This window comes from Glycine soja, chromosome 10 (genome assembly GCF_004193775.1).
Source record: "Glycine soja cultivar W05 chromosome 10, ASM419377v2, whole genome shotgun sequence".
NCBI classification, from domain to species: Eukaryota; Viridiplantae; Streptophyta; class Magnoliopsida; order Fabales; family Fabaceae; genus Glycine; species Glycine soja.
Window position 1 is genome coordinate 11,128,404 of NC_041011.1, and position 26,608 is coordinate 11,155,011.

At 35.8% G+C, this 26,608-nt stretch overlaps 1 protein-coding gene across 1 annotated transcript; it reads right to left on the reverse strand.

Annotated features, from left to right (window-relative positions):
• Nucleotides 1-23,117: 23,117 nt before the first annotated feature.
• LOC114369741 lies at nt 23,118-24,067 on the reverse strand. The gene is made up of 2 exons (XM_028326988.1): nt 23,628-24,067; nt 23,118-23,491 (listed from the first exon to the last, which is right to left on the reverse strand). The coding sequence occupies exons 1-2, from the start codon at nt 23,758-23,760 to the stop codon at nt 23,247-23,249; spliced, it is 378 nt and encodes a 125-aa protein (XP_028182789.1). The 5' UTR covers nt 23,761-24,067; the 3' UTR covers nt 23,118-23,246.
• Between the last annotated feature and the right edge of the window lie 2,541 nt (nt 24,068-26,608).

Below are 26,608 nucleotides of genomic sequence, written 5' to 3' on the forward strand. Positions count from 1 at the left end.
AAAAAAGGAAAAAAAAACAAACAAGAAAAAGAAATAAACAAATGATAATGATAAAAAAAAAGAAGGAGAAAAAAGAAAAATAAGTTGTCAAGCTGAAAAACCAACATGCTTTTGAAAAGAGATGACTTCCAACTTTTCTTTGGAAAAATTCACTGATCATAACTAGTTTTTAAAAAAAATGTGTATACACCTGAAGGGTGAATGCTGTGAAGATTTTCCCAGACGCCCAAAATGGACTCGGATGAATGCACAAATTGATAAAAGAACATATTTTGGAAACGTTGGGTTGACTAAAATAGAGGAAATGAATCCTGAGCCCTAGCATCACATGACCATAAAAATTTGACACTTGAGCGTCCGCATAGGTGCATGCATGACCAGTTTTGCATAAAATTTCCAAATCATCATTTTTGCATTTGTGTCATGGAAATAATGTGGGGCATCCCTTTTTACCCTTGAACCAAACCAAGCCCTGACATGTATCATGTCTAGCCATTCTACAAGCTTTGAGCCAAAATCCTGACTCACCATAAACCTTGACCCAGGGTGAGAATGCCAATCCTTACCCTCGGAAGCAAAAAAGAATAGAAGGGAAATTTCCAATCAAAGAAAAAGAGAAGGAAAATTTCCAATGAAAGCAAAAAAAGAAAAGAAGGAAAATTCCCCAATCAAAGAGTGGGAGAAAGCAAAAAGAAAAGAAAGGAAATTCCCAATCAAAGAATGGGAGAAAGTAAAAAAGGGAAGGAAAGAAAGTTCTTGAAGGAAAAACAGAAGGAATATGCAGAGAGGTCTTTGGACCGGACAATATCTGAACAATACAGAATTGTCACCAAATGAACGAAAAAAGAAGGAAAGGGAACCACGACCTAAAATAGTCTTCTCCCTTTGATTACCAACCAAAATCCCGTGCGCTAGCGACTTTTTTTTCTCGCCCCGCACTAAAGAAAACAGAAAAAGAAAAAGCCAGAAAAATCAAAAGCCAAAAACACACAAAAGCCGAAAGAAGAAACCACCAAAAGAACCCATTCCCAAGGGAAGCCCTATTGATCCATGATCACGCGTGTAATTTTTTATTTGATAGGAAATAATTTGCAAAGTCAAGTCATGACATATCTATGGTTCGGAACTAGGATGAAACACTTACCTGTGCGAGATTGATACACTTTGAGTGGATTTCTTCTATTTTTGTCGAACCCAGTGTTTCCTCTAAATGTTCATTTAGAAACGAAATGCTAACATCCAAAATCTCAGTTAAGGTTATGGGGGATTTCATCAACGGACTCTCCTTCCCCGGTAAACGCATTGTTTTTCACTCGAAAAAGCGTATGCTGCTCTAATCAGTTGGAATATTTATCTCTTTACTAAAGCATGTTTGCATTTTAGCGAAGAAAACACCGAGACTTTTTCAAGTCTCACAAGTTATCAAGAACTACGTAGGTCTGAATTCCTCAATGAAGGATACGTAGGAGCAAGAGCCTTGCTTTTGTCGGCCGCCCCATAATCTTTGTCATACTGACCCTGAGGTCATGTGACATGCACCCTGGTATCATCCAGAGGCGGCGGGCCCGATGATACGCGGAGATACCTTACGGTTATCCGCACCCTTTTGTCATCCAGAGGCGGCGGGCCCGATGACAAGCAGAGACCAAGTTTGGTCATTCTGCACCCTTGTATCATCCAGAGGCGGCGGGCCCGATGATACGCGGAGATACCTTACGGTTATCCGCACCCTTTTGTCATCCAGAGGCGGCGGGCCCGATGACAAGCAGAGACCAAGTTTGGTCATTCTGCACCCTTGTATCATCCAGAGGCGGCGGGCCCGATGATACGCGGAGATACCTTACGGTTATCCGCACCCTTTTGTCATCCAGAGGCGGCGGGCCCGATGACAAGCAGAGACCAAGTTTGGTCATTCTGCACCCTTGTATCATCCAGAGGCGGCGGGCCCGATGATACGCGGAGATACCTTACGGTTATCCGCACCCTTTTGTCATCCAGAGGCGGCGGGCCCGATGACAAGCAGAGACCAAGTTTGGTCATTCTGCACCCTTGTATCATCCAGAGGCGGCGGGCCCGATGATACGCGGAGATACCTTACGGTTATTCGCACCCTTTTGTCATCCAGAGGCGGCGGGCCCGATGACAAGCAGAGACCAAGTTTGGTCATTCTGCACCCTTGTATCATCCAGAGGCGGCGGGCCCGATGATACGCGGAGATACCTTACGGTTATCCGCACCCTTTTGTCATCCAGAGGCGGCGGGCCCGATGACAAGCAAATACCAAGTTTGGTCATTCTGCACCCTTGTATCATCCAGAGGCGGCGGGCCCGATGATACGCGGAGATACCTTACGGTTATCCGCACCCTTTTGTCATCCAGAGGCGGCGGGCCCGATGACAAGCAGAGACCAAGTTTGGTCATTCTGCACCCTTGTATCATCCAGAGGCGGCGGGCCCGATGATACGCGGAGATACCTTACGGTTATCCGCACCCTTTTGTCATCCAGAGGCGGCGGGCCCGATGACAAGCAGAGACCAAGTTTGGTCATTCTGCACCCTTGTATCATCCAGAGGCGGCGGGCCCGATGATACGCGGAGATACCTTACGGTTATCCGCACCCTTTTGTCATCCAGAGGCGGCGGGCCCGATGACAAGCAGAGACCAAGTTTGGTCATTCTGCACCCTTGTATCATCCAGAGGCGGCGGGCCCGATGATACGCGGAGATACCTTACGGTTATCCGCACCCTTTTGTCATCCAGAGGCGGCGGGCTCGATGACAAGCAGAGACCAAGTTTGGTCATTCTGCACCCTTGTATCATCCAGAGGCGGCGGGCCCGATGATACGCGGAGATACCTTACGGTTATTCGCACCCTTTTGTCATCCAGAGGCGGCGGGCCCGATGACAAGCAGAGACCAAGTTTGGTCATTCTGCACCCTTGTATCATCCAGAGGCGGCGGGCCCGATGACAAGCAGAGACCAAGTTTGGTCATTCTGCACCCTTGTATCATCCAGAGGCGGCGGGCCCAATGATACGCGGAGATACCTTATGGTTATTCGCACCCTTTTGTCATCCAGAGGCGGCGGGCCCGATGACAAGCAGAGACCAAGTTTGGTCATTCTGCACCCTTGTATCATCCAGAGGTGGCGGGCCCGATAATACGCGGAGATACCTTACGGTTATTCGCACCCTTTTGTCATCCAGAGGCGGCGGGCCCGATGACAAGCAGAGACCAAGTTTGGTCATTCTGCACCCTTGTATCATCCAGAGGCGGCGGGCCCGATGATACGCGGAAATACCCGAGTGGTTATCCGTATAAACATTCTTTTGCTATCTGTAAGACAGAACGCTTGATAGCATGCAGAGGCTGACATAGTCTTCTGCACCTTTTGTTCCTCCGGGAACAACAAGTCATTTACATGTGGAAATTTCATGGTCACCCGCGACTCTCGTCAACCGAGAGGAGCGAAATTAGTGTCATACACTAATTTTCGGGGACCTTTGCTTGATGACATGCGACCATTCTTTGGTCCTTGTGAGATGCTTGGCATCCATCATTAGGCAATTTGTGAAATTCTAGGAACGACAAGTCATGGTCACCCGCGACTCTCGTCAACCGAGAGGAGCGAAATTAGTGTCACACACTGATTTTCGTCTGGGGACCTTTGCTTGATGACATGCGACCATTCTTTGGTCCTTGTGAGGTGCTTGGCATCCATCATTAGGCAATTTGTGAAATTCTGGGAACAACAAGTCATTTGCATGTGGAGATTTTATGGTCACCCGCGACTCTCGCCAAATCAAGAGGAACGAAATTAGTGTCTTATCTTTACTTTCCTTTTATCTCCAATAAAAGACAAGTAAAGAGGGGCAACTGTCATACCCTAATTTCGTCCGGGAACCTTTGCTCGATGACGTGCGACCATTCTTTGGTCCTCGTGAGGTGCTTGGCACCCATCATTAGGCAATTTGTGAAATTCCAGGACATGCCGAAAAACCAAAAAAATATTGATGCACAATCCGTAAGTTTCCGTGACACACCGGAAATCAAATGGAAGCATCGTTGCATAATTAAGTGAGGTTCCGTAACATTCCGTAAGTCAAAAAGGGGATGATTATGTAATCCGCAAGGTTCCGTAACATTACGGAAAGAAAACAAGTATCGTTACGAAATTCATAAGTTTCCGTAACTTTACGGAAAAAGAATCACCAAAAAACAGCAGAGGGGGGTGTACTTAGTAAAAATGGGGGTGCAAATAGCACCCAGGCCCACTTGGGCCCTCCGGAATATTCCTCCAGAAGGCGGTTGCTTCTGGAGGAAGCAACCCAGCTCGCCTGGGCGAGCTGGGCGGCAACCACCTCCCCTATTTTGCTATAAATAGGGGAGGAAGTGAAGAAGAAAAGGGTTCAGCCCCTTAGGCACTTCTCTCTCTTTCGACTTTGCTTGGAAAAATTGTTTCCGTGAAGAAAATCTAAGCCGAGGCGCTTCCGAAACGTTTCCGTAACGTTTTCCGTGAGGAATCTCGCAAAGATTTCAACCGTTCTTCGACGTTCTTCATTCGTTCTTCATCGTTCTTCGATCTTCAACGGGTAAGTACCTCGAACCAAGCTTTTCTATTCATTCTATGCACCCATGGTGGTCCACATTGTGTTTCGTGCATTTTTATTCTCGTTTTGTTTACTTTTTATACCCCCTGTTGACGTGCTTAAGCCATTTTACTTAAGTCATTTCTCGCTTAACTTAAAAATAAAATAAATTTCCACCGAACGTTTGAATTGTATTATCCATTAACTTCGGTTAAAATAAATTTCGACCGTTCGGTCGTGCCGTAACCACGTTGGAAATCAAAAAGAGGTAAAAAATAATATAATAATCAAAAAGACATCTTTTAGTAAAATAAAGCGGAAAATCAATCGGACGTTTTCTCTTTGGGATTTCTCATTCTTAATCGAATTGATTAATAACTAAAGTGAAACTAAAGGCTAAAATCAATTCGCCTAGTCAAGCTCGTCCATAAAAATAGGCTTTTTAAGTTTGTCATTTCATTTTCTCACTAAGTAAAATGGATCATTTTTAAGGTCCAACGCCTTAAAATGATCACCTCTTAAAGTAAAAAAGAATCACTTGATAAAAAAGAACTACGTAGGTCTGATTTTCTCATCCCAAATTGAGGAATACGTAGGAGCAAAGGGAAACACCCTTGTCGACCACAAAAAGAGAAAATATAAAAAGGGTATAAAGGATATAGAGACATAAAAAGGGAACATAAAAAATCAAAGTCATGTTTGCACATTCGATTAAAGGCTGCCGTCCCTTGGGGCGGACGTGTGGGGTGCTAATACCTTCCCCGTGCGTAAATACAACTCCCGAACCTTTCACTTAAAAAGTTCGTAGATCGCGTCTTTTCCGGTTTTTCCGACGTTTTCCTCAAATAAACGTTGGTGGCGACTCCGCGCGTATTCCTTTCGTGGAACACGCATCCCGCGAGTCACGCGTCGCCCTCCCGCCGAAGGGTAGGTTGCGACAGTGGCCAAAATCAAAGGCTAGGAAAAAAACATTCTAAGAAGGCTGGACTTGACCCAATGATGAAGAACATGACCAAAACTGAACTGCAAATGTAGCCACAAATTCCAGTGAGGGATGTTTTTGTTCATGATCTGATAGTGGATAACATGCCTAAAATGAAACCACGAGTGCAACCACAAATTTTGGTGAAGGTTGTTTTTGTTCCCATCTCTCTAGCAGTGAACTTGTATGGCCAAGGCAACCTTGTAGGAGCAACCCCTCTTATTTATGCTCCTAATATTAAGGGTGGGATTGATTCGCTATAAAATAAGGGATTGGACAACGCAAAAATATTTGTCCAACATTTGATTTAAAAAATGACTTAGGGACAATACAAAATAAAGAATGATGGACTGGACAAATACCCAAAAACTTGTAACTCACTAAATCTCGTACAATTTTTTGTCGAGTGTCTAACAAAAGTAAAAATACAATATTATCTCTATCTTTTGACTTTCATTATCCCACACCTTTTTACTTTTTCCATATGTGACTCCTTCTCTAAACCTCCCTCTTCAAACGTCATACCTTAGCTACTGGCAAGGGTCGCCTTGGCCGCTAGCTAGGGCCGTATGGACTACTATTTTTCCTTTTTTGCTCATTATTTATTTCTTTTCATTGTTAATTTATTCAAATGTTCCCATCGTCATCTTGCTCCTTCTTGCTATGTCTTTTTTTTCTTTTGGGCAACTCCGATGAGGCCTCGTAGCATCGTTGTACCGTCACTGCCATTGTTATGACCTTATGGTAGCCTTGCATAGCCAGGCCCTATGCCCAATGGCTCAAGGGCCACACCTCCTCCATGGAGGTGTCTCTCCTTTGTTGCACCGTCAAGGTGCTACTAATGCACCTAGGGTTTTATAGTAAAACTTAACATTATTTTGTCCAATACATAAGTATATCAAACAAGATACAACATAAATTACTTGTACTGTGCATCAACCACCAAATAGTATACAATACAAAAGATTTTAATGTGACTCAACTACTTGTTCAAAGCTATTATGGTTGCCCTATCTTTTTAGCAAATGAAACACACCCTCAATCTCCTAGGGACATTACTTCTTCTATTGGTAATAGCAGGACAACCCTAATTAACTTGAGTGCTTTGACCTCCCTAGTCGCTTCTAATGCTTTGATATTCGATGTTTCAGATTCTCATTATGAAACAATATCACCTATCATGGGACAAATTTATGCTTCAATCTCAAAAAACACTCAACCAACATGTGTTAATAAGGACCTCAGAATTATCTCCAAATTATGGGTAGACGCTTTGGATGATGAATCTGATATTGAATTGTAGAATGTGGATCATGGTGACCCTAATAAGGATCCATATTTTGAAATTGTTTTGGCAAAATCTCAGAAAAAAAAAAACTAAAGAAAAGAGCAAAAGATGTTGAGAATTAGAGAGTCAACCAAATTTGTGCTAGAGGGACATCTTGAAGCCATCCCTTATGAAGAGTCTATATTGGATAGCTAGAAGGCTTGCTAATGCCTAAACTCAAAATGTTCTAAAACTTCTTTGTACTTCTCATAAACTTCACCTCCTTTTTGTGGAAAAGTCTTGGACCTCCTTGGCCTCTATTTTATGAACTTTTTTGTCCAGTATTGGGCTTCCTCTTGTTGTAGTAAATTATAGGCTCAACCTTTCTCCCAACTTATGGTGTTTTAACCTCTCTTCTTACTCCACCTCGGTGTTATAAACCTTAGATCAACATTTCACCTTCCAGATTTCCATGGATGGGATGGTAGTTTATGTTGCTAACATTTATGGCTCCACTAGTTGAGTGAACAGAAGAAAGCTTTAGTTGGATCCTAGGTTTTTATTGGGGATTTTAATGCAGTTTGGGGTGCCAGTGAAAAGCAGGGCGGTCTTACTCCTCTTAAGGCACCTTGTGATGATTTTTTAGACTTGACACATTCCAATAGTCTTTCTCTAATCGTTGTGTTGATTTCACCGGGAGTAATGGTAGGAAAAGCTCTAAGTGAATGATCTTCGTCTAGATCGAGTCATTTATAATCAACAATGCTATTGGATGATTGGGAAAATGCCATTTTTTGTGTTCTTCCTAAAGCTAAGTCTAATCATCACCTTCTTTTTCTTACTCTGAATAATGGTTCTTTGCCTCCTAAACCTCATTTTAAATTTCATGCCATGTGGTCTAATCACCAAGGATGAAGAAAAATTATTGAGGACAATTTGGAAGTTGCCATATGTAGGTTGCCCTATGTTCATTTTAAAGCAAAAGCTCAAGAAGTTGAAGGTGGCCCTTAAATTTTGGAGTGTTAAGATTTTTGGGAATGTTCATAAGAATTCAGAGCAAGCCTTGTCAACTCTTGACAATGTTCATCATAGTACTCAACAACTAGCTTATACTAATGAGTTGATAGAAACACCATTTTCTAGGAGATTCGTCTGAACTAGTTTTCGTTGGGAGATAGAAACACCATTTTTTCATATAAATTGCCAAACTTAAAAAGGATACGAGAAGTATCAATTTGCTTAAAGATGGGAACTCTCTCCTCCAATCCAAGGAACTCATTCGATAGCACACTGTCAACTACTTCATTAGTCTTATTTGGCTCTAATAACGATTGTGTTTAGAACAGACTGATCTATAATCTCACCCCTCGCTTAGTCTCTGATGAAGACAATGCGATGCTCTTTAATTTGTATGCTACAGAGGAGTTGAAGATGGTTGTCTTCTCCATGAGCAGCTCTAGCTTGCTTGGTCTTGATGGCTTCAGTGGTCATTTTTGCCACACATGCTAGGATGTTATATCCAAAAATGTGTTTAACTTTGTGCTATAGTTCTTTTTTATTTAGAATTGGATGCTCCCCAGGCTCAACTCCAATGTTGTAGCCAAGGACATATAGATTTGGACTATCAAGTTGGAATCCCTCTTTCACCAACCTTCCCATAACCTCAAAAATCTAAACTTAAGACTCTCATTGAGGACTTCATCTTAACTAAAACCAAGCAAATTGGGGATTTGATCTTTGCTCAAAATGTATCAAGGCTTGAGCACATCATGGGTAGCTTTATCTCGGTGCAAAACTAACCATAATGAGTTTACGCACAATACCATTAAAAGGTTGATAACTAAGATGGAAAACATGGCAACCCATCAAAAGATGATAAAGACTTAAATTGCTCAATATAGTTTCACTATGAGACATCTTGATCGAGGTACTTGATGTAGCCCTCATTTCTTCTCATCCAGATAAATAAAAAAAATGAGAACTTTGTTTAAATGTGAAGATCAAAAGAAAAAGCCTACTTCATTGGTAGGATCTAAACCACCTCCCTCGCTGCTTACATATGACCTTCTTGGATATAACTCTATTGTTGATACCATTTGGCCTAAAATTGGAAATGAGAGAAAACTTAAAGAATGGTCCTTAAAGTTAGGAGATGCATACCTTACTCAAAAGGGGAAAGTGTGGTGTTGTTTCTTTTCTTCCTCTCCTTCACCTGACCACCAAGGGAGCAAGGCTTCCTTGAACTCCTTCCAACTCTTAGATAGAATCTCCAAAAAACACACAACCCTCTAACTTTCTCAAGTGAGGCATGGCTAAGCACACATGCTCGTGGGCAAAAAGAGAGACCAACGACTTTCATTTGCTTGTTGTAGGGTGAGTTTAGCTTAGGTAGAAGGCTAGGTTGTAAGGCTAGGAGAGTAGTGACAAGACAAGGCATTGCATGCATGTCTCATTCAACCATGCAAGAGACAAAAATCTGAGCAAATCTCTTTCTTGAGTCTCTTTCTCTCTCTTTTTTGGTTTTCTTCTATTTTGTGTAAAAAAATGATTAAGTTTTGGAGGATAGTGCCTTTTTGGTGAAAACAAACTATTTTAAAGATTTTTGGGCCAAAAACAAATGCAAGCCCAAAATGTTATTGTTTCCACCCCCAGCTTTACTAACACCACTTCTTTTGGTGTCTAGTCAGGTTTCTTAGTTGTGCCTTGTTTTTGTTAAATACACCTCCACCTGTCAGATTTTTATTTCTAGCATTTGTTAAATATACATATAATTTTCTAAAAAATAACATTTATTACAAATTTTGAAAAATATAAAAAAGGTACAACTTTAATTAAATTATATTTTATTTATGTAGCCAATTTCTTTAAATGGTGATAACACCATCACTTTTAATTTCTAGCTAGGTTTCTTAGCTGCACCATGGTTTCTGTTAAATATACACATTGCTGGTACTTGTCTATTTCTAGCATCCAGTCCCAAATCTAATTATTTTTCTAACATTCCTTCGTGTTAGGTTTGGACAACCACTCTTTACATCTACCTTGGATTGTGATGAATAACAATAACTATAAATTATTGGTGTTCTAATGAGTTTATGAAAATTAGACAAGATCAACATGTTAAAGGATTTAAGAATAATCTACATGTATCATCGACACTCCAAGAGAAAAGGCTCTGTTAACTATTTAACTAGTGTCCAACGCCCTAAAATCAAAGAGTGTCCATTCATTATTTTAATCAGTGTTATACACGGGGTTTTGTTAACTCTCGTGTCTAGCTAGTAAGAGACTCAAACTCTTTCAAAATGATCAACACTAATAAAAAATTATGTGATAGCCAAAAAGGGAAGTGCATGTGCTTTAACTTATGCAAATTCATTTTGCCTCTCTTTGTTTTGAATTGATAACATTTGAATTTAAGGAAAGGACATAATATAAGAGAATATAGGGTGTTCACAGAATATTCCTTAGAGGTTGCTTTCATTGAGGACAAGGAGCACATGACACTGTCTGTACTATCATTCATTTCCTTGCAAATTAGAGCATGTCACATAGTCTTATCTCGTGGTGTGAAACAACGGTCTTTTCAAGGAATCGACACTGATCTTGTAATGAATCTTTCACTAAAGCCTATAAAAGGCAATCTTTACCTAAAAGGAAAGATAGAAAATTATTATGAGAAAAAAAAAATATTTGAAGCAAAACTCTGTTGAAATCACAAGGCGACTTATTCAAAGCTTTCATTTAGTTATCTTGTATTTGAGCTTTATTATTTATTCACCCATTAAGTGTTATTGAATACTTGTATACATTCAAACTAGTGTTTGTGAAAGATAGGAGTAGCTTAGTGTTAAACAATACTTGGATTTCTTAGATTCTGGGGAGTTAAGACATTGCCAGAAGTGGTATTAAGAATACTTGAATAGCTAGAAGTGGCAAAACAAAATAGTTTTTTTGTAATCAAGTTTTGATTAATGAAACCTTTTACTATTGCATAAAGGAGAATTGGATGTAGCTCAGGTTGAGAGAACCAGTATAAACCAAGTGTTTCTACTTCTTTCCTTAACGGTTTATTAAATATTCTATCAACATTCTTTTCCTTTTTCTATAATACCAAGTATTTATTTGAAAAACTGTTTTAAAGACTCTATCTTATTAAGTCATTGGACGATCAAGCCTGACTTTATTAAAACTTGTTTTCTCCTTAGTGGGTGACTTACCATATATATATATATATATATATATATATATTTGTGCTAAATGTTCTAAAAAAATTTATTATCTTTGATAAACACACTATTCAACCCTTCCTCTTCTAGTGTGATTGTTGTAATTTCACTTTGGCCTATCAAGCACACACCATAAAAGTTAATTAAATTCTTTATAGTTTCAAACATATTTTTAACTACAAAATTTAATTTATAAACATCATAATAGTGAACACTATAATAATTAATTAACACAATAGTTAAATAATTGAATATGCACAATAATTTCAATTGTTAATCAAATAACTCAATTTTAACTGAACAAAATAATATCATAAACACACAAAATGAATCCATTTACCAACTAAACCAAGCACTAATAATATAACAAAATAATGATTAAATAAATTAGTCACAAGTTCTTGCTAACTTGAATCCTTCAGAGCTTAGACCAAACAATTTCAAATCTGACAAACAACATTTGTGTGTGTTTGGGATTGTCTTTGTGTTCCAATGATGTTTGTGTTGGTCTGGATTTTAGATTACAAAGAGTTGACATGAGATATATTTAGGGATTTATGCACCAAATTTGTTTTCTATGCTAATGCATATGTATTATTGTTAAGAATTGACATGCGATTTTTGGACTGTGAATTGTCTTTGTCTTCTAAATTTGTTGTATTGGTTAATGCATATGTATTATTGTTCTAAATTTGTCTTTGAAATTCTAAGTGAATACTAGCAATTTTAAAAATTGCAACAAATCATTTTAAAAAAATTTAACAGACATGTTAGCACTTAAGAGAGTCAATATAACGATAATGAGATTTTTTTTAAGAGATGAAAAAGCAAGAAATTTTTATTAGGCACCAAAAATAAATTAATCCGTGTATATTTCATGGACATAGAAATGTTTAAGCCTTTTAAAAAATATTACAAGGATACAAGAAAATTACTAGTTATAACAAAATTGAATTTCTTAAAATGTATACAAATTAATACTATCTTTTAAAATATTGATTGCATACATTTTAAGAAATTCATTTTGTCTTAATTGCAATTTTGGTACCTTAGGCATCACAATTATGTAATTTTAGTCTCTCATATTTAAATTGTGTCAATTAGATCCTCGCATATCGCAATTGTGCAATTTTAGTCATCCAAATATTGTAACGGCACACCTTCATTACATAACTAACAAAGCTAAAAATTTGTTTGATTAAAATTTAAAAACTCTAAAATATTTATTTGTGAAAATACTGGTGAATTTTCCACAATTTCACAACAAATAGATAAAATTCAAAGCTTAAATTTTAAACATTTCATACAAAAAGTTTAACAAAATAAACTACGGATATATACATATTTTCACAAGATAAATACATGATACTCCTAAGCTAGTCCATTCTATATATACATAAGTCTAAACCAAAGAAAAGAAAAACAGATCATGTCTTCAATCCTGTGTGCTCTCTACCTGCAATGTCTCCAAGAGGAGGATTCACCTAAAAGTCATATGCTCTCATACACGCAGTTGCGAATCATCATAGTCAAAACCACATGTGTCACATGTACAAGTAAACTTACTAAAACAAATAAAAATTTTAATACAATTTATCAATCATAATAATTAGTTTTCAATTCCTTTAATTATTTAGCCGTGCAAATCTGTTATTTCCAATTCTGATTTGTTGAGAATTATTAGGAGATTGGTAGCTTGATTCACTACATATTAGGGTTGTTCACTTGTATATATATCACTGTAAACTAATATCAAATTCATCAATAAAAGTTACAAACTTATTCCTCTATATGGTATCAGCCTAAACGATCCACCCATTCCCTATTTCTTCAATTAAGGACGTCGTTCCCCACCCTTGCCTCCCATGGCCGACAACAACTCCTTCATTCCCAACCCCCATGAGCCATCCAAACCCCTTGCTTGCATCACTTTCACCAATGTCACCAAACTTCTTCCCAACAATTATCCTAATTGGAAACAACAAGTTGAAACTCTCCTTGATGGCTATGATCTCCTCCAATATCCAGATGGATCTTTTCCTGCGCCATCGGAAACGACCCCCACCACTGCATCACTTCCGGTAGCAACTCAGAATCCTGCTTACCAAACCTGGCATCGACAGGACCGCCTTATATATGGTGCTCTCTTCACCACTCTCTCTAATGAAGTGGCCTCCCTGGTGTCTCACACCAAGACCTCGCATGATCTTTGGATCCTTCTCAAAAACACCTATGCCAAAGCATCTCGCAAACCTTTTCTCGGCCGCTGTCAGTGGTGCAACATCAAAGGTCATGTTCTCTCTCAGTGCAAAACCTTCCAGCAGCAGCATCCTAGTGTCCCACCGCCACCTCGTAACTCTCCGGCTCACACTGGACAGGTTCAGGTCAATACTGCAACTGTCGGCCCATCGCAACATGATTTTCTGTTTGACAGTGGAGCGACACATCACGTAACCAATGATCTCGATAATCTGGCACTTCATCATCCGTACACTGGTCCTGACTCACTGTTTATGGGTAATGGTTCAGGTTTAAACATCACTCATTCTGGAACACTTTTACTTAATGATTTATCCTTGTCTAATGCTCTGTGTGTTCCTTCCATGAAACAAAAAATAATCTCTGTCTCTAAACTTACCCAACAAACCAACTATGCTGTTGTTTTCCTGCCAAACTCTTTTTATGTGAAGGACTTGCAGACGGGTCACACAACCCATAAAGGCTCATGTGTGGATGGACTCTATCTCTGGCCCGCCACCTCACCCTCCGTCCACACGGTTCGAACAAAATCCTCTGCATCATGGCATCATAGGCTTGGGCACCCTTCATCTTCTATTTTCAAATTTGTTCAGAAACATTTTTCCTTAGGCTCAAATAAATTTCCGCAATCCGATTGTCACTCGTGTCAAATTAACAAAAGTCATAAACTTCCATTCCATGAATCCACTCTTCAATCTTGTTATCCATTAGAAATAATTTTCTCTGATGTCTGGACTTCTCCTATTTTATCAATTGATGGTCTTGCATGTTTGTTGATCATTTTACTCGTTATATTTGGCTATATCCAATGAAACGAAAATCTGATGTGCAAACTATATTTCCCAAATTTAAATCGCTAGTTGAAAATTTCTATCATCACAAAATAAAAATTCTTTACACAGACAATGGTGGCGAATATATTGGTCTTCGCCCTTTTTTACTAAATCATGGTATAAGTCATCATACAACGCTACCTCATACACCTGAACATAATGGAATTTCAGAACGCCGGAATCGTCACATTGCTGAAACCGGTCTCTCTCTTCTCCATCACTCGGGCTTGCCCCTCACCTATTGGCCTCACGCCATGACCACCGCCGCTTATCTCATAAATCGCCTCCCAACTCCAATTCTTGGGTACCAATCACCCTATTCTAAATTGCTCAACATTAGTCCGGATTATCATAAGTTAAAGTGTTTTGGATGTTTGTGTTTTCCCTGGACTAAACCATATGCTAACCATAAACTTGCACCAAAGTCTGCTATGTGTGTTTTTGTAGGTTACTCGGCTGATCAACATGCATATTTGTGTCTCGATCCCACAACAGGAAGGATCTACACCTCTCGGCATGTGAAGTTCGTTGAATCTGAATTCCCGTTCAACTCCCTAGTAACTCACGCTAGTCCAAATCCGGAGAAACAAACAGGCCCACTTCAACTCTCCATCTTACAACCCATGAACCCACCGGAAGATTCATCTCCTGCCCCTTCCTCCCCATCCATCACCAACTCCCCATATATGGCCCAGTCCTCCACCGAACCCACAAACCCCACTCAATCTCCTCCTCCAACCTCACAATCATCCCCGCAACTCTCTGCTCCACCACCCCAAACCATTGTCAACCCAAATGGAGGTGGGATCATCACTCGGTCTAAAAACAACATTATCAAACCCATCCAAAAGCTTAATCTCCATGTCCAAGCCTCCTCTCCCATTGAACCCAACACCATCACCCAGGCCCTTCGCGACCCTGATTGGCGCTCAGCCATGCAAGCCGAATTTGATGCCTTACACCACAACAACACTTGGGATCTTGTCAGTCGGTCCTCTGATCAAAATTTGGTTGGCTGTAAATGGGTATTTCGAATCAAACGAAATCCAGACGGATCAATTGATCGTTACAAGGCTCGGTTAGTCGCCAAAGGGTTTCACCAACGCTCTGGTTGGGACTATACAGAAACTTTTAGCCCCGTTGTTAAACCGGTGACCATTCGCATTGTCCTAACTCTTGCAGTTCGTCAAGGGTGGCTCATACGTCAGCTTGATGTCAACAATGCATTTCTTCAAGGGACACTTAAGGAGGAAGTCTTCATGATACAACCACCTGGTTTTGTCAACAAAAACTTTCCTGATCATGTTTGTCGCCTCAAAAAGGCACTCTATGGGCTGAAGCAAGCACCCCGCGCCTGGTATACGAAGCTTCGCGTATTCCTGCTCTCCCTTGGTTTTGTCAATTCCACTGCTGATGCATCTCTTTTCATCTACCAAAAACCAGAGGTTACACTTTACTTATTAGTATATGTTGATGATATAATTATCACTGGAAATTCATCTGCAGAGTTGTCCAAACTCATTGCCACACTTGCTGCTCAGTTTTCGTTAAAAGATCTTGGATGTCTCAGTTATTTCTTGGGTGTCGAAGTAATTCCTTCCGCTGCAGGAATGTTTCTTTCACAAAGGAAATATATCATTGATCTGCTACATAAATCAGGCATGACAAATACAAAATCAGCATCCACTCCTTTGTTAGCGAGTGTTCAATTACTTAAGGATTCTGGTGATCTCCTACCCTCTCCAAAGGAGTACTGCACACTGGTTGGAAGCCTTCAATACTTGAGTCTTACACGTCCAGATATCGCCTTCAGCACTAACAAACTCGCACAGTTCATGCAAAATCCAAGAACGGCGCATTGGTCTGCACTCAAACAAGTGCTCCGATATTTGGCGGGCTCTTGTGACAAAGGAGTCTTCATCTCAGCGACTGCTCCTTTGACCTTTCATGCCTACTCGGATGCTGATTGGGCTGGTGACAAGGATGATTATGTTTCAACCACTGGTTACTTGTTGTATCTCGGTAACACTCCCATCTCCTGGAGCTCCCGCAAACAACGTTCTGTTGCTCGATCATCAACTGAAGCAGAATACAAAGCCTTGGCTGACACGGCTAGTGAACTATTATGGGTTCTTTCCTTATTCACAAAACTTGGTCACATGCCCACTGCCAATCCAGTCATATACTGTGACAATCTTGGTGCCACAAATCTCAGTGCTAATCCTGTCTTCCACTCTCGGATGAAACATATAGCCTTAGCCTACCACTTTGCCCGAGAACATGTTCAACATGGCAAGTTTCGAGTGTCTTTTGTGTCTACCGATGATCAACTTGCTGATATTCTAACAAAGCCTCTGCTTCGTCCTCGGTTCGAATCGTTACTGTCCAAGTTGCATCTCTCATCCAGATTATACAACTTGCGGGAGGATATCAATCATAATAATTAGTTTTCAATTCCTTTAATTATTTAGCCGTGCAAATCTGTTATTTCCAACCATATTAGTAGGAATAACATTCTCAGGAATCCAATTAATATTAGTAGGAATAACATTCTCAGGAATCCAATTAGTTCCCATGAAACAAATGTCCCTATATATATAAGTTACTAATTTTAATTATCATTACATTAACTTTTTAATTATAAAAATTAATATTTAACCATTATGAATTAATTATAATTATTAATTTTTGTATAGGAATTGAATCGTGTCATATGCATAATAGTTCATTATAGTTTTTTTGGTATATTATTACTATTTATATGTGAGAATTAAATCATCAAATGCAGTTATTAATTGAAGTTCTTTTTAAGTATATATGAGAACTCTTTGTTTCACCTTTGTGAGCATTGATATTTGTGCATTTCTTATTGAACTAGATTGTATTCATTTTTATAGGTGATGGAAGACTATTGTCGTGTGCTTAGGTACACTATGGTAGTTGTGAACTAGGATTATACCAACTCATAATTTGATATGTACCTCAGGTGTAAGTTTTGAATGCTTGTAGTTAGGATTATGCTTACTCACACATAAATACTATTTTTTAGGCTTAAATATGTTTATAATCCCTTAAATTTGTGTCATATTTTTATAGTCCTTTAAGTTCAAAATTACTTTTTTTGGTCCCACAAATTTTTAAAAAAATACTCTTTTTAGTCTGTTCCCCAAATGTCATTAACACATGTCAAATAAGGCCGTACATATTTTTGATTAAATTTTAGAAATATGATTTCTAGCGGGTTTTAAATCGCTAGAATCATTTTAACCAAAAATAAAAACACAAGATTTTCTTGTTAACCTCAGAAATCTCTAAACCTAAAATCAATCCCAAATGTCAGTAAGCTCATAAATCCCTTCATCTTCAATTTAGAATATCTAATCCATGCTCCCAATCCACACACTTGAAGGAAGATCCAATCGTGACTTTCTTGTTGATGTTGAAGGTGTTAAGCTAAACGCTGATTTCTTGCTCTAGTTGCGGATCACGGCGGCGTAGCGTCCCCATGGGCGTGTCTAGATGCCTTTGTAGCAGATCTATTGGTGAAGTGAGAAGGAAGGATTGTTAGGTGGGATGTTCCTTCTTTTCCAGCAACTGCACCTCCTTCGTCAATTACAGTGTCTCCAATAGGTTTCCTATCTTCCTCACCTGGGACACCATGTGTTTGCAATTCCTCCAGTGTGCTCTGGTGCTTCCTCTATCATTATCACCATGTTCGCCATATGGATACAATCACAACAACATAGATTTGCGCTTCCTTTGACTTATATCATACTACCAACAAAATTCTCTTTTTTGCTATGAGATTATCAAATTGGTCCTTTATTTGTATAGTATAAGAAAATACTCGGCAAAGGGACAAATTGAGAGTTTAGGGATATCCAATTTTTCTTTCCTTGAGTTTTGCTTTTGCCTATGTAGTTTAGCCATTTAGGTATCTTGAAGGAGGTGATTTGGGGATTATTTTGGGTTTAGGGATTTTGTGAAGTTAAAGTAGAAATTCTCATGTTTTTATTTTTTATTATTGTTTTAAATGATTATTTCTGTTTAAAACCGTTAGAAAATGCAAAAAGTTACTCCTTGTTTAGCACATGCTAATGATTTCTAGGAAAAGGACTAAAGAGAGTATTTTCTATGATTGAGGGACTAAAAAAACATATTTTTATTTGTAGAACTAAAAAAATTGACCCAAGTTTAAAGGGCTAAAAACATATTTAAGTCTATTTTTTATTGTTCCTTAGGTACACATCATCCTATGTGCAATAAATGAATAGTACTTAACATGCACATTTACATAACCCCAACCTAATATGCAACAAGTTGAGATGAATCTAACATTTCCTTTGCATTTTTCAACCAAAAGCTTTGTTATATTCGATCTTGGCTAGTACACAAGTAATTGGTACTTAGTCTTAAACTACATCCTAAGGGTATCTTTCTGAGTCCATCTAGACTCTAGAATAAGATATCCATTTTCATCATATTTCTTGGTGGTTCAAAATCTCCCCTTATTATAATTTGTCATGGATCATAATGTGTATACTTAATGAATATCTTCATCCTAGCACTCTAGTAGGGATAATCATCTACAAAAAGGTTGGAAACCTTGTAATTGAAGCTCATGTAAAAAGGATCTAATTTTCAAGATTTTGTTATGTTAGTTTATGGATCATTTCCTTTGAAACTTTAAGGTGTTAAATCCTAGTGGTTGATATCTAATAACAAACTATAAAATCATTGGAAAATAGAAGGAGATTGAATTGTGATTCTTAAAATCTTTTCACAAATCTTTTCAATATACATGTTGGAAGCACACATGCAAAGCATTTCAAAAATATGAATGAATTCGATAAGACAAACCAAGGGTACTGTCCTATTCATGACTTCAAAATTCCTTTTCTTACATGCATATTCAATTTTGTTTACATTAGTTGAAATAAACAAGATAAAGGAAGGGAGAAAAAATAGAAGTTTTTATACTAGTTCGTTTTACAATTTGAGGCTACATTTAGTCCTTAACAAGTTTTTTTCCTACCTTGTTCCACAATATTACAAGTATTATATTCTTCCTACCTTGCCTTCTTTTAGAAAATAAAAGCACCCAAGTACTTTTCCACTTTTTACTCTAGCTACACTAATTCAAGTATATTTTTCAACAAGACTTTTTAGGCTCACGAAACTTCAAAAGTTTGGATGTGTATCCTTAGACTATTGTCTATTTAAGCTAGAGTACAATAAATGATATTTTAAATGCTTATAAATTATTTACAAGGTTTGCAAAGAATGCTCTTGAGATGATTGAAAGTTAATGAGCATAGTAAATACAAGTTCTTGAAACTCTATTTATCTTTATAACTTGTTAATTTTTAAAGCTATTATAAATTACATAAAATATTAGTTATTGTGAGAGTTTCTTCCTCTTGTTTGAAATAAACATTGAGATGCATTAAATGTTTCTCATTATAACGAGAATATTTTGATAAAGCACATATATTTTGTTCTCTTTTTGTACTTTGTTTGTGTAGCAGCTAGAGGTTTCCATACTTGTGGTTATACTTGTTGAATTTTTTGGCAATGTTGTTATGTCAGCTTTATTTTAGTGTCCAACATGTTTTTAGAGATACAAGATTTGCTAAACTCTTTTTTTTTGTCTCTTTTGAGTAAGGCAATTACTTTTAGGCTTGTGGGATTAATACACCTAAAACATGTGATAGGAAAAGCTTGTTGTTGCATCAAGTGGCTTCTACATTATACAAACATATCAAGTGGCATTTTTGCAATTTAGGGAAATTTTTTCACCTTAGTATAAAGCATTGGTTTTAGGGGCTTTTTGTATATGGGTTTATAGCATAACTGTTGTGATATCGAGGGAGTAAACATCGAGGATATTTGCATCAATGAGTCATGAGAAATCACATAAGTGAACTTGACACTACAGTTTAGCCCAAAACCTTAGGACTCAAGTTTATGAATTTTTCATTCACTTTTTTGGTGTTTAACCTTATCATTCCTACCCAATGTGGAACTTCATCTCAAATTTGTATTCCAACAATCTCCCCCTCAAGTATGTTTCTCTTCCACAAGCTAGTCTGCCCCTCAAGGAGAAGCCATTTTTAATCCACAAGTATCCAATGGTGGCCCTTAGAGCTTAACTGTGTTTGTCCCGACTCGCCTAGTCATTACCACCGACATGCTCTATTACCTTGCACCGTCACACCTTGCACCATTGCGCTCTTTACCGAGCCACAACCATGAAACACGCTTCCTGACCTCCATGCATGGACTCACCCGCCAGATAGACTTTTGATGCAAGGGATTCTTATTGTCCATGGATCGACCGCCACCATCTTACTTGTTTGAGTCAATCCACAGTCGAATCATCAACTCTAATACCAATTGTTGAGGAATTTGAGGGGGATAAATACCAAGGAGATTTTCACCAATGGGCCATGAGCAATCACATACGTAAACTTTATATCACATTTTAACCCAAAACCTTAAGGTTCATATTTATAAGTTTTATCCTCACTTATATGATCATATTTCTTCCCGTATGAGACTTCGACTTACAGTTGTATTCCAACAATAACCTTACCTACATAGGTTTTTTTATTATTATAACTTTCTTGTACAAGAGCATTGTTTTTCTCTCTGATACTATTCTAATACACACACACACACAAACATATTCCCTTTCAAAAAAAAGATAATTGAATTGATGTCAAACCTACAACTCATTCATTCTACATGTGTGCTCTCCAAATCATTAGTAGCATCAATAACAACATCTTCTTTGATCTTCATCATCATGTACATTAGATTAATAAATCAAATTATATGTAGCACAAAGATTATTAGTCTTGATCAAAATTTAATAGTTGCATGTTTTGTCTATCATCATTAAAACTAAGGATTGGAACATATTAAAACTGACATTTAAAGTCTTCAATACTTGACATTGAAATTTAATTTGTGGAAGCACTAGTGCAAAAATTACATAGTGTCATTTTTGCAATTTATGGAATTTTTTTTACATTGGTTCTAATTTAAATTTATGTCAAACCTACAAATCATTCCTTCCACCCTTTGTTCTCCAAACCATCATCATCACCATCATAGATAGATTTCATGGAAGAATGATTGAAATATATTTTGTGTAATGGAGAGTTAAATATGTGGTTATAGAGCACAATCATAGTAGAGGAAATAATGAAGATGCAAAATTATGAAAGGAAATGAAAAAAAAAATAGATATCATAAAGGTCAAATATATATGATCCAATAATGTAGAATGAAAGGTTAAAATAGATCTAATGAATATATGGGAGTGGAAAGAACATTTGAAGGGATAAAGTCCTCATAGAACAAATGTAATTTAAGTTGCCTTCTTAGAAGCAAAAAAGAGGTTCTTTTGGAAGTCATACATCTAATCATGATGGTATGCAGATGATTGAGGGGCCATAGGATAAACCATTTACCTTTTTGACAATATATAAGTAAGCCCTTTGAGATTCTTAATCACAATAACATGACATACCATCGTTATCATCTAAATTTGGTATTCAAGAAACTATAGACAATATTAGTTATCACAATTACCTTAGTTGAACCTTACCTTTTATGAGATATGACAAATCATTCAATTGAACCTTACCTTTTATGAGATATGACAAATCAAATGCTCAAGGAGTTGTAGATCATATTGATTATCGACCATAATTCATAATTTATGAGCCAATCAACCAATCTTTAATTTATGGAATTATTTCAATTGTCTATATTAAAGGATTGGCCTAAATTATTTACTTGTACCACATTTATTGTAAAGTTTTTTTTTTTTTGTGGAGATCACAATTATCCTTTACTTGAGACAATATGCTTAAGCTAGGTAAAACTAGTATGGGCAACAAAGTTCACACTTTGAGTATTTAACGTAATTGCATACACAAGATTTGAACTTGAGACCACTAATTAAGTTTGAACAATCCTACACCAGTTGAACCACATGCTCGGTATATATATGACACCCCTTTCTCATTAGTTACAACAAATAATGTTAAGAAAATCAATTCAAATTTCTAATATTAATTCAAGTGAAAATTTAAGATGTGCATTCTAAAGGGAAGTGGAATGTATCTTTACTCTTAGAGAATTCTATTAAAATAATGAAATGATAGGTAGAGAGATGAGACAATTAAGGTCCGCTAAGTCACGTTCATGAATCACCACTATGTAAAGGTTGTAAAGAGAAAATACACTACTTAACCTAAAGATGGAGTCACCACCCAAGTGAGAGGGTTTCTCAAGTTTTTCTATAAAACTTGTAATAAGGAGGATTTTCTCAAGTTTGTCCAAAAAACCTATAATCTTATTTCATATAATAAATATTTTTTGAGATGTTTCCATTTGTGTAGGCAAGAGGTGCTAAATCTTGTTAAACTTGTATTCTTTTGCCATTTCTATGTATAATGTTATTTGTTTGTATGTGTCCATATGCTTTGATCCTCATTGTGTTTTTTTTTCAATAAAAATATTTAAACAGCTCCAAGGTAGGTAGATAGATTTAGGAAATAACATATTCTGAGACATAATACTTACTCGGCAATACTCAAACCCGTTGTATCCAACCCATTCTCTAGCAAGTACAAATGATGATTTGCATATAGCCATATATGATTCTTTGTCTAATACACATGATAGATGCAACATCTAAATGTATCTCCCTTTTATTTTGAATTGATTAGCTGTAATGTGGAAAAATATATTGATAGCTTCCACATAAAGATCTTGGTTTTGGGAATTAATATTCCAAACCAAATTAGCTAGTTTATTCACATTATACAAAAATAAGGGTTTAAATGCAACTTCATTTTACAAATCCATCCCACTAACCCTTAACCCAATTTCTATAGAAAAAAAAAGGAGAAAAAGAAAAGTAATTTGCTAAATACAATCAAGATCCTGCTCAATGAAAATCTTATTTATGAGATTATTTAAAAACATTGAACAATACTTGGATTCTTGCATATATAATGTTCTTTTTGTGGATACACAACCTGCTAATTAAAATTGGAAGAGAGGGAAAATATTAAAAACCAAGTCTTCCCTTCCTATCATTCATAATCCCCTTGTACAAAATTGCCCTATTAGGAGGCATGACATCTTTCAATTTTTGTTCATGCTTCCATTTCTTAACATCATCTATAAACAAAACCTTCTTAATGACCTCTTGAGTCCTTGCCACGTTTATATGATCATTCTTCTCCTCCATTGGAAATTCTACCACATCTTTTGCAAACCGCACCTTCTTTTTTGCTTGATGTTTCATTGAGCCTTGTAACAAATAAAAATCACATTATTTAGATTCAATTTCTCCATAACAAATCTATACAAAGGAAATTTTATGAAATCATGATACCACAAAAAAAATTAAATTGGTCGTGCGGTTACAAGATAGATATATATGTACCTCGAATTTCAATCTCAAATTTCTTCATGAAGTTGTTGCACAAATGCTTATTGACTTGATGAAACAAAAAGACCATGCTTCCTGACACAGCAAAGATAGTCATCAAGTATCCAAGTCTCATTGAACTCTCCATCTTTCTTTCTCTTTGTAAATGACAACTTTTGGTTTGGTTCACGTTGTTCTCACATGTTGGCCTTTTATCATCATCCAAGACAAGCAACCTTGAATCAAGTACTCAATGAAGGAAAGAGATCAATAAAATTTAATTTTTTTAGAAGCAAGATAAGATGATGAGTATGAAGGAAATTAAATAAGGAGTGAGAAATTATGGGTAACGGAATAGATGGCTTTTCCCAAATAAAAGTGTTTTTTTATCCTATTTTAGCCATGAGAATCTAAAAAGTCAATGGCAACGGTAACAAAAGACGTTAAATAGAGAAGAATGATCCATTCCTATATTGTTTTGAGGTCCACAGGATGGCAATTCGACTTTAGAAGGATCTTTAAAGAGTCCATGAATCCACAAATCTCTTTCATGCATCCAAGTAGATTCTTGAATAGATTTTTCCATAAGATCACTTGCTATTTTTTCCTCCGGTGTAAAGATAAATGTTAATGATGCACCAATACACTCTCTTTAATATTTTATTTAATACTCATTAAAATTTATTGCAAATTATAAATGTATGAGTTGAACTTTCCGCATACACTGTTTACAATATTATTTTTTTCCTATTGCATTAATTATCTTTCTTTTCTCTCATCATTTTTTTCTCTTTCTTAATTTATTATTCAAATTCAGTTTCTTTAAAAGTATTAGCTTTCTCTATTTTTTCTACCATGTACATGAAAATATTAATAACACTGAATTGCATATATATGCATGCACATGACTGCATTAAATATTTTTCATACTTTTTAAAATTAAATCAATATTTTTTTATCTGATAAATTAAATTAAATCAATATACAAACTAGACGTTTCTTGCATTAAATGACAATTTTTTACAGCCACAAAGTTAAACTAAATTCACATATTTTTAAAAGTTGAAGGACTAAATTGGTTAATTAAAGAAGAGAATGTAATAATATTCAAAAGGTTTAATTACTGGTCCCTATAGTTTTATCATTTTTACCTTTTAGTCCTTATAGTTTTAAATTAGTTTTTTTTAGTCCTTATAATTTACATTTTAATTCTCTTTTAGTCCATGTAGTTTGAAAGTGGTTTTTTTAGTCCTTATCATTTGTATTTTAATTTCCTTTTAGTCCCTATAGTTTGAAAGTGGTTTTTTTAGTTTCTATACTTTATATTTTAATTTTCTTTTAGTCCTTACCATCAAAATATGAGTAATATTATCAATTACAATTAATCCAAAAAATATTAGCAAGTAATTCATAACTAATTTATTGTAAGATAATTTGTAACAAAAAAGATTTGATAATTTATAACTAATTTGTAGCTAATTATTTTTATATATTTTTTTATAGTAAGGACTAAAAAGTAATTAAAATACAAATTATAGGGACTAAAAATATCACTTTCAAATTATAGGGACTAAAAGAGAATTAAAATACAAATTATAAAGATTAAAAAGATCACTTTCAAACTATAAGGACTAAAAATTACGAATCGTGAAACTATAGAGACTAAATAAGTTAATATATTCAAAATTAAAACACATTAATTCTATTTATGAGGATTCATTCTTATTTACTAATAAAAGAATTATATATTAAAAGAAAAACATAAAATAAATGTCTCCATTGGTAAAGGTTAATGAAATATGATGTATTCAAATTTAATTGATTTTAATTTATTATAGGAAAAAATTACATTATAAGCTGTTAATGGAAAATATGAGTAGAAAAATGCTAGATATTCCCATCCCTTTTTTAGTACCTTACTACATAATATTTGTGCCATGTACATGTAAATTTGGAGGAGATTTTTTTATTATATACAAAATTCTGTTATTAAAAAATTAAAATTAATTCAAATGTCCACAATTTAAAATTTATTTATCAATAAAATAAATAATAGAAGAGATATAAAAGAAATAAAAAATAGTAGAAGATAATTGAATGTGATTAATTTTCAATATAATTATAAAATTACCTTTAACAATATTACTCTTTTGAAGTCAAAGAAGCTTATATTATCAAATAAAGTTAGATAACAAAATACAAATGAAAATAATAATAAAATTATTTTTACATGATAAATCAATTTTCAATAAAAAAAAACATTTAACTTGGTATCTTGTCTACAAAAGACTAAGTTCAAGGGAATGTTTCAAAGAGGTAGCTTTCTCGTTTAGTTTTCTTTACAAAATCTATTTTTCAGTGGGATTTAACTTTGGTTCCTCGTGGGATTATAAGATTGAATTAGGTTATATTTGGAAAAACTAATTAAAAAGTTAACTGTAAGCTAAAAAATTAACTTATTAAATTATAAGTGTTTGGTAAAACTAGTGGTTGAAGTAATCGAAAAATGTAAAATGACATAAATAAATATATTTATATTCTACTATTTTATGTTATACTTTTTCATGTGAAGCATTCTACTATTATTCTTATACTATTTTTTCAAATATTTTTAATAAAGTTTAAAATAATATAAGAAAATATTATACTTTTATTATGTTAATTAGTGTAATAGTTAAAATAAATCATCTAATATAAAATTATTCAAAAAATAATAGACAAAATATAGTGTTGAAATAATAAATAAAATATTATAACTGGTACAATGGTTAAGATAAATAATGTAACAAAAAATATAAAGCATAATAACAAAAAAAAAACAATTGTATGCAAGTTGGAGGAAAAAAGTAGACGGATGAACACTGATACGTCAAACGTATGACTAAGTTAAAAAAGAAAACAACAAAACTCTAATTTATTAAAAAAGCGTAAGCAAGAAATTTGATAAATATATCAAGGATAAAAGGAGAAGAAAATATAAAAACATAGAAACTAGC